The sequence below is a fragment of the Lithobates pipiens genome, unplaced genomic scaffold (assembly GCF_037356315.1).
Source record: "Lithobates pipiens isolate NorthernLeopardFrog02 unplaced genomic scaffold, aLitPip1_a1.2 Scaffold_19, whole genome shotgun sequence".
NCBI lineage: Eukaryota > Metazoa > Chordata > Amphibia > Anura > Ranidae > Lithobates > Lithobates pipiens.
In genome coordinates this window covers 1,699,396-1,715,345 of record NW_027507764.1, presented here as the reverse complement: position 1 = coordinate 1,715,345, position 15,950 = coordinate 1,699,396, and the positions used below count along the sequence as shown (strand labels likewise).

The window sequence follows — 15,950 nt, the reverse complement described above, 5'->3', positions numbered from 1 at the left end:
TAATCTCCTCCTAGCACAAATCCCCCCCCCCAAAAAAAAAGTCCCCCCTCTTAGCACAATCTTCTAACCCTCAAATGCCCTCTCTGAACACAATCCCCCCCCCCCCCCCCCCGCACACTCCAAATCCTCCCAGGACAAATCTCCCTCCCCCAATTCAACATCCTCGCACAAATCTCTCACCCAAAAGTTCCTCTTGTGGCACAAATACCCCCAATCATCCCTAATAGCACAAATCCCCCTCCCCCTCTTAGCACAAAGTCCCCCCCAAATAACACCTCCCAAATTTCCCCTCCTACAACCCTCTTACCCCCTGCCGCTCCAAACAATTTCCCCCTCACCAACACAAATCTCCCCCCTCCCATCTCCTTGTGGTGCCCCCCTCCACCTCACATGACACCACAGTGCCCAGGGTACCCGTCCCTTCTGCCCACCCTTTGTCCTGGCCCTGGCGGACATGCCCAGTGACAGTTAGAAACAAGCCATGCAACAGTTACGAAGGAAAAGAGGGGTAAATAGTGGCTTCCGTGGTTAAAGTGGACCTTGCTGTAAATGTAAAACTGCAATATACAGAAGCAGTATAAAGAAAATCATCTTTTTATCATCAATAAGCCATCCTTGAGCTCCAGTTTGTGGCTTTGCCTGGGGCCACTGAGGTGATGTCATCAGTCTGCTGCAGGCAGGAGGAAGCATTTTGCCAGTCTCCCCTACCTCAGTTACTTTGCCTGCGCTAAAATTGTGTCATCGGTCTGCTGCCAACAAGAGGAAGCCTTTCCGTAGTTTCCCACTTCACCGGTGACTTTGCCTAGGCTGAGATGGACTCATCAGTCTGCTGCAGGCAAGAGGATGAATTTCCTCAGTCTTCCCCTCCCCAGTGATCAGACTGTACATTGTAACTTTGTGGAAGGTGGAGGAAGCATTTCCTCAGTCTCCCTGACCCAGTAATCAGACTAGAACACTACAACTTGGTGGTACAAGGGTGAGAGGCTACAGCAGGGGGCCAATCTGTATCAGACATTTGTGAACACAGCCAAAGATGTGTCATCTCTGCGGCGGTATCCAATGCCGCGTACACACTACTGGTGTGTGGGCTAATCCGATCGTTTTTCATTAAAAAATCTGACGGACCTAGAAATAGAACATGTTTCAAATCTGTTTGACGGACTCAATTCCCATCGGGAAAAACCGTTGGTCTGTGTGCTGGTCTGACGGACCAAATACGACGCAAGGGAAGCGATTGGCTACTGGCTGTTGAACTTCCCTTTTCTAGTCCCGTCTTACGTCATCACGTTCAAAACGAACAGACTTTCGAACGGACTTTGTCCATTCGTGTGTGGGCAAATCCGTTCGTTCGGAAAGACCATCGGAACTTTGCTGAAAGCCCGTCGGGAAGACCGTCGGACCTAGTCTGCCGGAAAGTCCGGCGTGTGTACGCGGCATTAGTCTAAAAAGTAGATGGTGACCCTGGATGAGGTCTGAATAAAGATGATGCCACCCTTCTGGAGATAAAAGCAGATGGGAGCACTTTCAAGGGGAGCTCTGTGATCTCTGTGACAGGTCAGAAATAGATTTTCATGGAAGAGCTTAAAAATATCTGATCCTAGGGGCTCCTATAAGCTTTATAAAAAGTCGCACAAGAGAATGTCGGTATCTGCCAGGGCTGGACTGGGACAAAAATTTGTCCCTGGACTTCACCATGACCGGCCCACTTTAACTTTGAGTGTCCCTAACAGCGTCCTCCTTACATCAGTGTGTCCCCATCAGCAGCCCCCTTCACATCAGAGTCCCCATCAGCAGCCCCCTTCACATCAGAGTCCCCATCAGCAGCCCCCTTCACATCAGAGTCCCCATCAGCAGCCCCCTGCACATCAGAGTCCCCATCAGCAGCCCCCTTCACATCAGAGTCCCCATCAGCAGCCCCCTTCACATCAGAGTCCCCATCAGCAGCCCCCTTCACATCAGAGTCCCCATCAGCAGCCCCCTTCACATCAGAGTCCCCATCAGCAGCCCCCTTCACATCAGAGTCCCCATCAGCAGCCCCCTTCACATCAGAGTCCCCATCAGCAGCCCCCTTCACATCAGAGTCCCCATCAGCAGCCCCCTTCACATCAGAGTCCCCATCAGCAGCCCCCTTCACATCAGAGTCCCCATCAGCAGCCCCCTTCACATCAGAGTCCCCATCAGCAGCCCCCTGCACATCAGAGTCCCCATCAGCAGCCCCCTGCACATCAGAGTCCCCATCAGCAGCCCCCTGCACATCAGAGTCCCCATCAGCAGCCCCCTGCACTTCAGAGTCCCCATCAGAAACCCCCTTCACATCAGAGTCCCCATCAGCAGCCCCCTTCACATCAGAGTCCCCATCAGCAGCCCCCTTCACATCAGAGTCCCCATCAGCAGCCCCCTGCACATCAGAGTCCCCATCAGCAGCCCCCTTCACATCAGAGTCCCCATCAGCAGCCCCCTGCACATCAGAGTCCCCATCAGCATCCCCCTTACATTAGTGCGTTCCCATCAGCAGCCCCCTTCACATCAGAGTCCCCATCAGCAGCCCCCTTCACATCAGAGTCCCCATCAGCAGCCCCCTTCACATCAGAGTCCCCATCAGCAGCCCCCTGCACATCAGAGTCCCCATCAGCAGCCCCCTGCACATCAGAGTCCCCATCAGCATCCCCCTTACATTAGTGCGTTCCCATCAGCAGCCCCCTTCACATCAGAGTCCCCATCAGCAGCCCCCTTCACATCAGAGTCCCCATCAGCAGCCCCCTGCACATCAGAGTCCCCATCAGCATCCCCCTTACATTAGTGCGTTCCCATCAGCAGCCCCCTTCACATCAGAGTCCCCATCAGCAGCCCCCTTCACATCAGAGTCCCCATCAGCAGCCCCCTTCACATCAGAGTCCCCATCAGCAGCCCCCTTCACATCAGAGTCCCCATCAGCAGCCCCCTTCACATCAGAGTCCCCATCAGCAGCCCCCTTCACATCAGAGTCCCCATCAGCAGCCCCCTTCACATCAGAGTCCCCATCAGCAGCCCCCTTCACATCAGAGTCCCCATCAGCAGCCCCCTGCACATCAGAGTCCCCATCAGCAGCCCCCTGCACATCAGAGTCCCCATCAGCAGCCCCCTGCACATCAGAGTCCCCATCAGCAGCCCCATGCACATCAGAGTCCCCATCAGCAGCCCCCTGCACATCAGAGTCCCCATCAGCAGCCCCCTGCACATCAGAGTCCCCATCAGCAGCCCCCTTCACATCAGAGTCCCCATCAGCAGCCCCCTTCACATCAGAGTCCCCATCAGCAGCCCCCTTCACATCAGAGTCCCCATCAGCAGCCCCCTTCACATCAGAGTCCCCATCAGCAGCCCCCTTCACATCAGAGTCCCCATCAGCAGCCCCCTTCACATCAGAGTCCCCATCAGCAGCCCCCTGCACATCAGAGTCCCCATCAGCAGCCCCCTGCACATCAGAGTCCCCATCAGCAGCCCCCTGCACATCAGAGTCCCCATCAGCAGCCCCCTGCACATCAGAGTCCCCATCAGCAGCCCCCTGCACATCAGAGTCCCCATCAGCAGCCCCCTGCACATCAGAGTCCCCATCAGCAGCCCCCTGCACATCAGAGTCCCCATCAGCAGCCCCCTGCACATCAGAGTGCCCATCAGCAGCCCCCTGCACTTCAGAGTCCCCATCAGAAACCCCCTTCACATCTGAGTGTCCTCCCTCTCCCACATGTACTCACAGTTTTGAAGGCAGCTTTTCATTCCTCTTTCCAGTCATGTGATAACAAGTGATATGGGGAGAGAGGAAGGAAAGTCTTCCGGCTGTATATCTCCCCCTGCAGACTGGAGGGAGCATAACGCCTAATGCTCTCTCCAGCAAGTGACAGAAGCAGCTCCTCCTGATGGGAGTGAAATCGCGATCACTCACTGTCAGAGAGGATCGGCTCCAGGACTGCACCTGACCAGCCCACTGAGCCATTCGGGCCCACCGGGAATCTCCCTGTAGTCCAGATGGCCAGTCCATGCCTGGTATCTGCAGGCAGACATAAGGAATTTTTGCACAGACACAAAACTGGAGCAAGAAGTGATGGCCCTATACAGTATATAAAGCAATAGATCCAGGTTTGTACTCACCAGGTGCCGCTGGTCCTCCCGATGATGATGAAGATACATTGTAGCTCATTTTGTCAGTGCTGCCCGTGCCATATGGTGGAGAAGCCCCAGTAGGAGCATTACGTGAGCTGGTACCTGGGTTAGATGGACTTCCGCCTGTCAGTTGAAGAGTTTCTCCATTCATATCGATAGGCTTCATGGACTGCGTTGTAGTCTTGCCTTGTGGTCCAGTTACATTATGAACTCCCAAAGTCGTGGTAGGTACCAGTTCCTGTACTACATGCCCACTGGTGCCATTACTTGATGGACTGGTAATGGCGGCACCTCTACTAGCTGTCACCCCAGCAGTCTGTTGAGGTGCCCCAGTGGTCACGTTGGCAGATGGAGTCAAAGGATTGGCTTGTGCTTTGGATACTTTATCAGTTGTCGGTGTAGGTTCTGATTGTTTAGAAGAAAATAATCCTGCTGTAGTCTGAGATTTTGTAGTAGTTTTAATTGTGGATTGAGGGTTCTTGCTAGTTTCTGCCCCGACTAGGGGTTTGGTTGTAGCACCGGGTGTAGTAGAAATCCAATTGGATGGACTCGTTCTGCTCTCGGAAATGTTTGTCCAACTCATTTCAGATGTGTTGGTAGTTGGTGCGGTGTTTGGAGCTTGGGATGTGGTAGTTGGCACAAAACGTCTAGTTTCAGATGTGACACCAACTGGGATGGTTGTCCTAACATCTGAGTTGGGAGCAGTTGACCAAATTTCTCCAGTTTTAGATGTGGATTGAGAGGTCTTGTTAGCTTCTACATTGCCTGGCAGTCTGGTTGTAGCACCAGATGTAGTAGAGGTTCCATTTGATGCGATTGTTCTCTTCTCAGAAACGGTTGTTGTCCAACTTATTTTAGATGTAGCAACAGTCAGTGGAATGTTTCTAGTTCCAGATGTGGTAGTTGGCACAAAATGTCCAGCTTCTAAAGGGGCACCAGTTGGGATAATTGTTCTAACATCTGAGATGGGGGCAGTTGACACAACCTCTCCAGCTTTAGATGTGGCTTGAGTGGTCTTGTTCGTTTCTACTGTGGCTGGCGGTTTGGTTGTAGCACCAGATGTAGTAGAGGTTGGTGGGATTATTCTATTCTCAGAAATGGTTGTCCAACTCATTTTAGACGTAGAACCAGTCAGTGGAATGTTTCTAGCTCCAGATGTGGTAGTTGGTACAAAATGTCCAGCTTCAGATGTGACACCAGTTGGCACAACTGTCCTTACATCTGAGGTGGAAGCAGTTGGCCCAACGCCTCCAGTTTTAGGTGTGGCATTTGTTGACATTGTTCCTACAATGGCAGATGTGGTGGCACTTGTAACATCTCTTCTGGTCTCAGATGAGGTTCCAGATGACACAATATTTCCAGAAATGGTGCCAGTTGGCGTAGTGATTGCAGATTCAGATGTGATGGAAGATCTGATGGTGCTTCTGGTCTCCAAGGTAATTGCAGAAAGCAAACTCGTTTTTGTGTCAGATGTGGTAGCAGTGGAGGCAGGGCTTCTGGTTTCAGACATAGGGACAGTTGGTGTGATATTTTTGGTTGGAAATGTGATGGTCCTTGGCGTGATGATTTTAGTTGGAGATGTTGTGGAAGTTGGCGTGATGATTTTAGTTGGAGATGTGATGGTAGTCGGTGTTATGTTTTTGGTTAGAGATGTGGTGGAAGTCGGTGTTATGTTTTTGGTTGGAGATGTTGTGGTAGTTGGCGTGATGTTTTTGGTTGGAGATGTTGTGGTAATTGGCATGATGATTTTGGTTGGAGATGTGGTGGAAGTCGGTGTGATGATTTTGGTTGGAGATGTGGTGGTAGTTGGCGTGATGATTTTGGTTGGAGATGTGGTGGTAGTTGGCGTGATGATTTTGGTTGGAGATGTGGTGGTAGTCGGTGTGATGTTTTTGGTTGGAGATGTGGTGGAAGTCGGTGTGATATTTTTGGTTGGAGATGTTGTGGTAGTTGGTGTGATGATTTTGGTTGGAGATGTTGTAGTAGTTGGCGTGATGATTTTGGTTGGAGATGTGGTGGTAGTCGGTGTTATGTTTTTGGTTGGAGATGTGGTGGTAGTCGGTGTGATGTTTTTGGTTGGAGATGTGGTGGAAGTCGGTGTGATATTTTTGGTTGGAGATGTGGTGGTAGTCGGTGTGATGATTTTGGTTGGAGATGTTGTGGTAGTTGGTGTGATGATTTTGGTTGGAGATGTTGTGGTAGTTGGCGTGATGATTTTGGTTGGAGATGTGGTGGTAGTCGGTGTTATGTTTTTGGTTGGAGATGTGGTGGAAGTCGGTGTGATATTTTTGGTTGGATATGTGGTGGTAGTTAACACGGTTATATCAGATGTGGTGCCCGTTGTTACAATATTTTTGATGTCAGATGTGATGTCAGTTCTGATTTGAGTTGTGACTCCAGTTGGAATAAGGTTACTATCTTCTAAGGTCGGAGTCATTGGCATATTGTCTCCAGGTTTAGATGTAGATCCAGTTGGCACAATTTCTGTTTTATCAAATAATGTGACACTTGTAACATACTCTCTAATTTCGGGAGAAATGCCAGATGATGCACCATTTTCAGACATGGTGGATGTCGGAGGAATGTTCTTTGCACTAGTTGTGGTACCAGTTGGAACAAAGTTTCTGGTTCCAGATGGGGTGTCTGTTGACCCCAAATTTATGGTTTCGTGTGTGGTGACATCTGAGGTGCTTCTAAATTCACGTGTGCCGCTCCCCTGGATGTCTACAGTTTTGGGTGGGATACCAGTCTGCGTGATGTTTATGCCTTTAGATATGGCTCCAGTTGGCACAGCAGATTCAGATTCTGATGTGATGGAAGATCTAATGGAGTTACTGGTCTCCAAAGTGATAATGGTTTCGGTTTTAGATGTGGTGGGAGGCATTTTAGTTTTCAGTGTGGTGTCAGTTAGTACAATTTTTTCTGTGGTGGAAGTTGGCACTTTATGACTTGTTTCTGGTGTGATGTAAGTTGGGGTTCCAGCTTTACTTTGAAGCATAGAGACGTTTAGCGTGTTTCGGGTTTCAGACATGGTTTCGATTGGTACAATATTTTTGGTTTCAGACATGGCTGAAGTTGATACAAAATGTTTGACCTCAGATGTGATGTCTGTTGGTAGATTGTTGCTGCTTTTGGATGTGATGTCTGTTGTCACAGGGTTTATGGTGTCAGGTGTGGTGTTGGCTGTCATAGTGTTTATGGTGTCAGGTGTGGTGTTGGCTGTCATAGTGTTTATGGTGTCAGGTGTGGTGTCAGCTGTCATAGTGTTTATGGTGTCAGGTGTGGTGTCAGCTGTCATAGTGTTTATGGTGTCAGGTGTGGTGTCAGCTGTCATAGTGTTTATGGTGTCAGGTGTGGTGTTGGCTGTCATAGTGTTTATGGTGTCAGGTGTGGTGTCAGCTGTCATAGTGTTTATGGTGTCAGGTGTGGTTTGTGCTGGTACAATGTTTGTGATGTAAGATGCGGTGATAGTAGGCACAGTGTTTATGGTGTCAGATGTGGTGTGTGCTGGTACAATGTTTGTGATGTAAGATGCGGTGATAGTAGGCACAGTATTTATGGTGTCAGATGTGATGATAGCAGGCACAGTGTTTATAGTGTCAGATGGGGTGTCATCTTTCACAGTGTTTTTGGTGTCAGGTGTGGTGTCAGCTGTCACAGTGTTTATGGTGTCAGATATGGGGATAGCCAGCACAGTGTTTATGGTTTCATATGTAGTGATAGCTGGCACGACATGTATGGTTTCAGATGTGGTGTCAGCTATCACAGTGTTTATGGTGTCAGGTGTGGTGAAAGCTGTCACAGTGTTTATGGTGTCAGATGCGGTGTCGACTGTCACAATGTTAATAGTGTCAGATGTGGTGTGTGCTGGCACAGTGTTTGTGATGTAGGATGTGGCGATAGTAGGCACAGTGTTTATGGTGTCAGATGTGATGATAGCAGGCACAGTGTTTATAGTGTCAGATGGGGTGTCAGCTGTCACAATGTTTTTGGTGTCAAGTATGGTGTCAGCTGTCACAGTGTTTATGGTGCCGGATGTGATAGCTAGAATAAACTTTATGGTGTCAGATGTTGTAATAGCTGGCACGGTATTTATGGTGTCATATGTGGTGATAGCTGGCATGACGTGTATGGTGTTTGATGTGGTGTCAGCTGTCACAGTGTTTATGGTGTCAGATGTGGTGATTGCTGGCACAGTATGTATAGTATCAGATGTGGTATGTGCTGGCACAGTGTTTATGGTGTCAGATGTGGTGTCAGCTGTCACAGTGCTTATGTTGTCAGATCTGGTATGTGCTTGCAGAGTGTTTATGGTGTCAGAAGTGGTATCAACTATCACAGTGTTTATGGTGTCAGATATGGTGTCGACAGTCACAATGTTTTTGGTGTCAGGTGTGTAGTGTGCTGGCATGGTGTTGATGGTGTCAGATGTGATGATAGCAGGCACAGTGTTTATAGTGTCAGATGGGGTGTCAGCTGTCACAATGTTTATGGTGTCAGATGTGGTGATAGCTATCACAGTGTTTATGGTGCCAGATGTGATAGCTGGTATAGACTTTGTGGTGTCAGATGTCGTGATAGCCGGAACAGTGGTTATTGTGTCAGCTGTGGGGATATCTGGCACAGTGTTTATGGTGTCATATGTGGTGATAGCTGGCATGACATGTATGGTGTCAGATGTGGTGTCAGCTATCACAGTGTTTATGGTGTCATATGTGGTGATAGCTGGCACAGTAGTATGTGCTGGCACAGTGTTTATGGTGTCAGATGTGGTGATAGCTGGCACGATGTGTATGGTGTCAGATGTTGGTTCAGCTGGCACAGTGTGTATGGTATCAGATGTGTTATGTGCTGGCACAGTGTGTATGGTATCAGATGTGTTATGTGCTGGTACAGTGTGTATGGTGTCAGATGTTGTGTCAGCTGGCACAGTGTGTATGGTATCAGATGTGTTATGTGCTGGCACAGTGTTTAGGGTGTCAGATGTGGTATATGCTGGCACAGTGTTTATGGTGTCAGATGTGGTGATATCTACCACAGTGTTTATAATTTTGGTTGTAGTGACAGGTGACATGATGCTTTTGGATGTGATATATTGCCCAGGTCTTCTGGTATCAGGCATGGTGACATCTAGATGAGAAGTTGTGTCATCAGATGTGGAAGTGGCTGCCAGAGAAGGTTGGTTATCAGAGTTGGAATTAGTTGGTGATGTGCTTGTGGTGTCCACTGATGTAGGAAACGACACTGTTTTATCAGCTGTGGTGGATGGCAGCTCAGACATTCTGGCAGCAGTGGGGGTGAAAACTCTTGTCTCGGTTTCGGGAGGGGCAGTTGATGGTATGTTGGTTCCAGTTCCAGTATTTGATGGGTCACTGATATTTATGGTAGCTGATAATACCGTTGTTCTGGCTCCATGTGCTACAGTGGATTGTACGCTGTCTCCTCCGGCTGATGTAATGTGCCCGGTGGTAGGTTGTGTTCCAATCACAGTAGTAGGTGACACCTGATCCCTTGTATCCCACTGTAAAGATGCGTTGGAATCAGTTGTTCCGGTTGATGGTATATTAGATCTGCTTCCAATGACACCAGTAGACATCACTTTGTCCATCAGGGTTGTGGTTTCAGTTATAGCAGCAGAAGGCAAAATCACTTGCGTATATTGTACTGTAAAAGGCTTTGATGTTGATTTGGTTTCAAATTCGGTCATTGATGGTGTATTGAGCATGGTTTTAGTATCATCAGTAGAAGCCGCATTGGCTCTTGTGCTTTGAGTTATGGTAGCTGGGGACACAATCACCTTTATATAAGGTACGGTAATGGGTGCCAAAGTGGATATAGATAAGGGTTTGCTATTTGATGGCTCGTCAAGTCTGGTTTCAGTAACACTAGTATATTTCACATTGGCTTCTGTGGTTTGAGTTATGTAAGTAGATGGCATGCTCGCTCCTGAAAAGAGGGTAGTAAGTGGTGCTTTGGTTACAGTTTCTGTTACAGTAGTAGATGATATGCTTACTTTTGTAAAAGGTACTGCAATGGGTGCTACAGTGGTCCTGGTTTCCAAAAGAGCAGTTGGCAGTGCATTGGGTCTGGTTTCAGTAACCCAAGTAGATGCCATGTTTAGTACAGTGGTGCCAGGTATGTTAGCAGGTGGCACACTTACCCTTGTATAAGACCTGGAAGTGTCTGCTACAGTGGTCCTGGTTTCAGACGAGGAAGTACTAGGTGTGGCTTCATTTTTAGCAGTAGATACCATATTGTTTATGGTGCTAGTTATGGTAGAGGGAGACACATTTGCTCCTGTGTAAGCTACATATATAGGTGCTAAGGGGGTCTTGGTTCCAGAAGTGGTAGGTGACGTTATACTGGGTCCTCCTGAAGAAACTGTAGATGTCACCTTTGCACCTGTGGTTCTGGTTCCAATTACTGTACTAAAAGAGATGTTTTCCTGTGTAGTATCAGACAATGCAGTGATTCTCGATCCAGATGCGGTAGAAGATGCCACACTGGCCACTGTAGCCCTTACCCCAGCTGTGCTATCAGAGGGCATGCCGTTATTTGTGGTACTGGTCGGGTCCTTGGTTCTGGCTCCAGTTACAGTAGCAGCTGGCAGAGTCACTCTTGTGTAAGATGCTGCATTGGGTACTATGGTGGTCTCTGTTTTAGAAGCGTCAGCTAATGGGACACTGACTGTTGAGATAGCCATGTGTGCAGTGGTTCCAGCATCTCTTGTGCTCGTAGATGCTACACTGGTTCTGGTATAAGGTGTGGTATCAAGTACCATCATGTTATCTGTTGAGGGACTGCTGGTTCTGGGTCCTATCACAGCAGTTGATGGCATGCTGGCTTCTGTATGAAGTGGGATAATAGATAACGTTCCAGCAATCAGTTTGGCATAGGAAGTAGATGGCACCAGTGGTGCACTAGATGGCATGGTGGCACTGATGTCATTTTTGACAACAGTGGTTGTTTTGATATCGAAGTTGGTAACTGAGTTTAATTCTGTGTTAGTTGTACTCATAGTAGAGCTAGTTATACCTACGTCACTAGCAGCGCTGTCTAGTATGGCACCAGTGGTGTTTTCCCCAAATGCCATGGTGGTGTCTGTAACAGTGGCCTGTGGAGGTACCGTTGTAGAGTTGTTAAGTTTTTGACGTATTAACTGCTGCAATAGATCCCACAGTGACATTGGAGTTGCCGGAGCTGGTATGGGTGGTTGGACACCAGCTGTACTAGATGTAGTTGGGTTACCCTGTGTAAAAGTGCTGGTGTATACTGTATCACTGTGTAAATCTGTATCAGGATTGGTTGTGTCATTTGGTAATGAACTGGTAGACATTTCTGGATCTCTAGATGTAGCCACAGCGGATTTAGTAGGACCGGTCAGTAATGAAATACTGGAGGTGGTCGTGTCACTCAGCATTGTGGTACTATTATTAAGTTGGCCAGTTAAGATAACGGTACTGAAGATAGTAGTGTTACTTTCTGGATCTGGGATATTTGTTGTAGTGGGGTGGATTCCAGGATAAGATGTCCCAGTGGTACTGGTATCATATTCTGTACCAAGTGCCCCAGTAGTGCTGGTATCAGATCCTGTATTGGGTGTCCCAGTAGTGCTGCTATCAGATCCTGTATTGGGTGTCCCAGTAGTGCTGCTATCAGATCCTGTATTGGGTGTCCCAGTGGTGCTGGTATCAGATCCTGTATTGGGTGTCCCAGTGGTGCTGGTATCAGATCCTGTATTGAGGGGACCAGTGGTCCCGGTATTAGATCCTGTATTGGGTGTCCCAGTAGTGCTGGTATCAGATCCTGTACTGGGTGTCCCAGTAGTGCTGGTATCAGATCCTTCATTGGGTGTCCCAGTAGTGCTGGTATCAGATCCTGTACTGGGTGTCCCAGTAGTGCTGGTATCAGATCCTTCATTGGGTGTCCCACTGGTCTCCATATCAGATCCTGTATTGGGTGTCCCAGTAGTGCTGGTATCAGATCCTTCACTGGGTGTCCCAGTAGTGCTGGTATCAGATCCTGTATTGGGTGTCCCAGTAGTGCTGGTATCAGATCCTTCACTGGGTGTCCCAGTAGTGCTGGTATCAGATCCTGTATTGGGTGTCCCAGTAGTGCTGGTATCAGATGCTTCACTGGGTGTCCCAGTAGTGCTGGTATCAGATCCTTCATTGGGTGTCCCACTGGTCTCCATATCAGATCCTGTATTGGGTGTCCCAGTAGTGCTGGTATCAGATCCTGTATTGAGGGGACCAGTGGTCCCGGTATTAGATCCTGTATTGGGTGTCCCAGTAGTGCTGGTATCAGATCCTGTACTGGGTGTCCCAGTAGTGCTGGTATCAGAGCCTTCACTGGGTGTCCCACTGGTCTCCATATCAGATCCTGTATTGGGTGTCCCAGTAGTGCTGGTATCAGATCCTTCACTGGGTGTCCCAGTAGTGCTGGTATCAGATCCTTCATTGGGTGTCCCACTGGTCTCCATATCAGATCCTGTATTGGGTGTCCCAGTAGTGCTGGTATCAGATCCTGTATTGAGGGGACCAGTGGTCCCGGTATTAGATCCTGTATTGAGGGGACCAGTGGTCCCGGTATTAGATCCTGTATTGGGTGTCCCAGTAGTGCTGGTATCAGATCCTGTACTGGGTGTCCCACTGTTCTCCATATCAGATCCTGTATTGGGTGTCATAGTGGTACTGATATCAAATTCTGTACTGAATGTTCCAGTACCGGTATTAGATTCTGTGCTAGGCGCCCCAGTGACACTGGTATCAGATTCTATGTTTGGTGTTCCAGTAGTACTGGTTTCAAATTCTGAACTGAGTATCCCAGTGGTACTGATATTAGATCCTGTATCAGTTTTTTTAGTGGTACTGGTTTTAAATTCTGCATTGGGTGTCCCAGTGATACTGTTATCAGATCCTGTAGTGAGTGTCCCAATGGTACTCGTATCAAATCCTGAGTTGGATGTCCCAGTTGCACTGGTATTAGCTTCTGTACTGTGTAACCCAGTGGTACTGGTATCAGATCCTGTATTGGGTATCTCTGTGGTACTGGAATCCGATCTTCTAATGGATGGCTGAGTGGTGCTGGTATCAGATCCTGTATTAGGTGCTTCAGTGGTACTGGTATCATATTCTGTATTAGGTGCCCCAGTGGTACTGGTATCAGATCCTGTATTAGTTGCCCCAGTGGTACTGGTATAAGATCCTGTATTAGGTGTTCCAGTGGTACTGGTATCAGATCCTGTACTGGGTGTTCCAGTGGTACTGGTATCAGATCCTGTACTGGGTGTTCCAGTGGTACTGGTATCAGATCCTGTACTGGGTGTTTCTGTGTTACTGGTATCTGATCCTATAATGGGCACTTGAGTGGTGCTGGTATCAGATCCTATAGTAGATGCCCCAGTGGTACTGGTATGAGATTCTGTACTGGGTTCCCCAGCGGTACTGGTATCAGATCCTGTAAAGGGTTCTTGAGTGGTGCTGGTATCAGATTCTGTGCTGGGTGTTTCTGTGGTACTGGTATCTGATCCTATAATAGGCACTTGAGTGGTGCTGGTATCAGATCCTGTAGTAGGTGCCTCAGTGGTACTGGTATGAGATTCTGTACTGGGTGCCCCAGTGGTACTGGTATCAGATCCTGTAACGGGTTCCTTAGTGGTGCTGGTATCAGATTGCGTACTGGGTAGATCAGAGCCTGTATTAGGTGCCCCAGTGGTACTGGTATCAGATTCTGTAATGGGTTTCTGAGTGGTGCTTGTATCAGATCCTGTATTAGGTGCCCCAGTGGTAATAGTATGAGATTCTGTACTGACTGTCCCAGTGGAACTGGTACTGTTATCAGATCCTGTAATGGGTGCTTGAGTGGTGCTGGTATCAGATCCTGTAGTAGCTGCCCCAGTGATACTGGTATCAGATCCAGTCTCTGTTGTCCCAGTGGTATTGGTATCAGATCCAGTCTCTGTTGTCCCAGTGGTATTGGTATCAGATCTAGTCTCTGTTGTCCCAGTGGTATTGGTATCAGATCCAGTCTCTGTTGTCCCAGTGGTACTGGTATCAGATTCAGTCTTCGGTGTCCCCATGGTACTGGTGTCAGATCTGGTCTCCAGTGTCCCAATGGTATTGGTATCAGATCCAGTCTCTGTTGTCCCAGTGGTATTGGTATCAGATCCAGTCTCTGTTGTCCCAGTGGTATTGGTATCAGATCCAGTCTCTGTTGTCCCAGTGGTACTGGTATCAGATTCAGTCTTCGGTGTCCCCGTGGTACTGGTGTCAGATCTGGTCTCCAGTGTTCCAATGGTACTGGTATCAGATCCAGTCTCTGTTGTCCCAGTGGTATTGGTATCAGATCCAGTCTCTGTTGTCCCAGTGGTATTGGTATCAGATCCAGTCTCTGTTGTCCCAGTGGTACTGGTATCAGATTCAGTCTTTGGTGTCCCCGTGGTACTGGTATCAGATTCAGTCTTTGGTGTCCCCGTGGTACTGGTATCAGATCCAGTCTCTGTTGTCCCAGTGGTATTGGTATCAGATCTAGTCTCTGTTGTCCCAGTGGTATTGGTATCAGATCTAGTCTCTGTTGTCCCAGTGGTATTGGTATCAGATCTAGTCTCTGTTGTCCCAGTGGTACTGGTATCAGATTCAGTCTTCGGTGTCCCCGTGGTACTGGTGTCAGATCTGGTCTCCAGTGTTCCAATGGTATTGGTATCAGATCCAGTCTCTGTTGTCCCAGTGGTACTGGTATCAGATTCAGTCTTTGGTGTCCCCGTGGTACTGGTGTCAGATCCAGTCTCTGTTGTCCCAGTGGTACTGGTATCAGATTCAGTCTTTGGTGTCCCCGTGGTACTGGTATCAGATTCAGTCTTTGGTGTCCCTGTGGTACTGGTGTCAGATTCAGTCTTTGGTGTCCCCGTGGTACTGGTGTCAGATTCAGTCTTTGGTGTCCCCGTGGTACTGGTGTCAGCTCTGGTCTCCAGTGTCTCAGTGGTGTTAATGTCAGATTTGGTCTCTGGTGTCCCAGTGATACTGGCTGTAGGAGGTGGAGCTGTACTGGTTTCAGGTCCCGTATCGGAAACCATCTTCAGGTTGGTGCTAGCTTCTATACTTGGTGTTCCGGCAGTAGAAGTGGCACCCCTTCCTGCACTTGGCGTCATTGCAGACCCCGCGTCACCTTCTCTGGCACTATCGCTGGATTCTGTTGCCCCGATGGAAATGCTGGTTCCCATTTTATCAGGAGCAATGGTGTTCCCGAGGTCGGGTGAGGTATTTGGTACCTCGGTAACTCCGCCTCCCATTGTGTCTACAACCGATGAAGTGATCGCCATCTCCAGTTCTGCAACGTTATTGGGTGGGACAACTAATAATAAATTGGTTGGAAATTCCGAGGTAATGGCGTTGTTCCCAGCTGACGTCTGAGCGAGTATGGGCCCAATACCTGCAAGGAAAGACACAGACATCTTACTCTCTTTTTTAAGAGATCTTCAATATGTAGCTTTGTGAATCTTAACAATTTTTTAGAAATGATCAGTTGGGTTACATGTAGTAAGAAAAATGTTATCTTTAAAAAAAAAAAAAAAAGTTTTCATAGTTGAATTAAATTTCAAAAATGTAATTTCAAAATTTAATTTAATAAAAAAAATTGTAAAAAATCTCCAAATTAACTTTAATTTCACAAAAATTAAATCTCCTTTGATTTCTGTTGTTTCTTTTTGTTTTATAAATTATATCTTAGTCTAATTAAATGAAAAAAAAAAAACATTTTTTTTAAAGGAAAATGGAAAAAAAATGTTTTTCTTGGGGGCACTTTACACTTTACAA

General features: G+C 47.9%; 1 protein-coding gene across 1 annotated transcript in view; it reads right to left on the bottom strand.

Annotated features, from left to right (window-relative positions):
• LOC143997891 (uncharacterized) overlaps positions 1-15,950 on the bottom strand; it is a 43,927-nt gene that overhangs the window by 14,035 nt on the left and 13,942 nt on the right. The window contains exon 2 of the mRNA XM_077493717.1: positions 4,126-15,567. Within this exon, the coding sequence (XP_077349843.1) occupies positions 4,126-15,567 (11,442 nt within the window). The remainder of the gene's footprint in view (positions 1-4,125; positions 15,568-15,950) is intronic.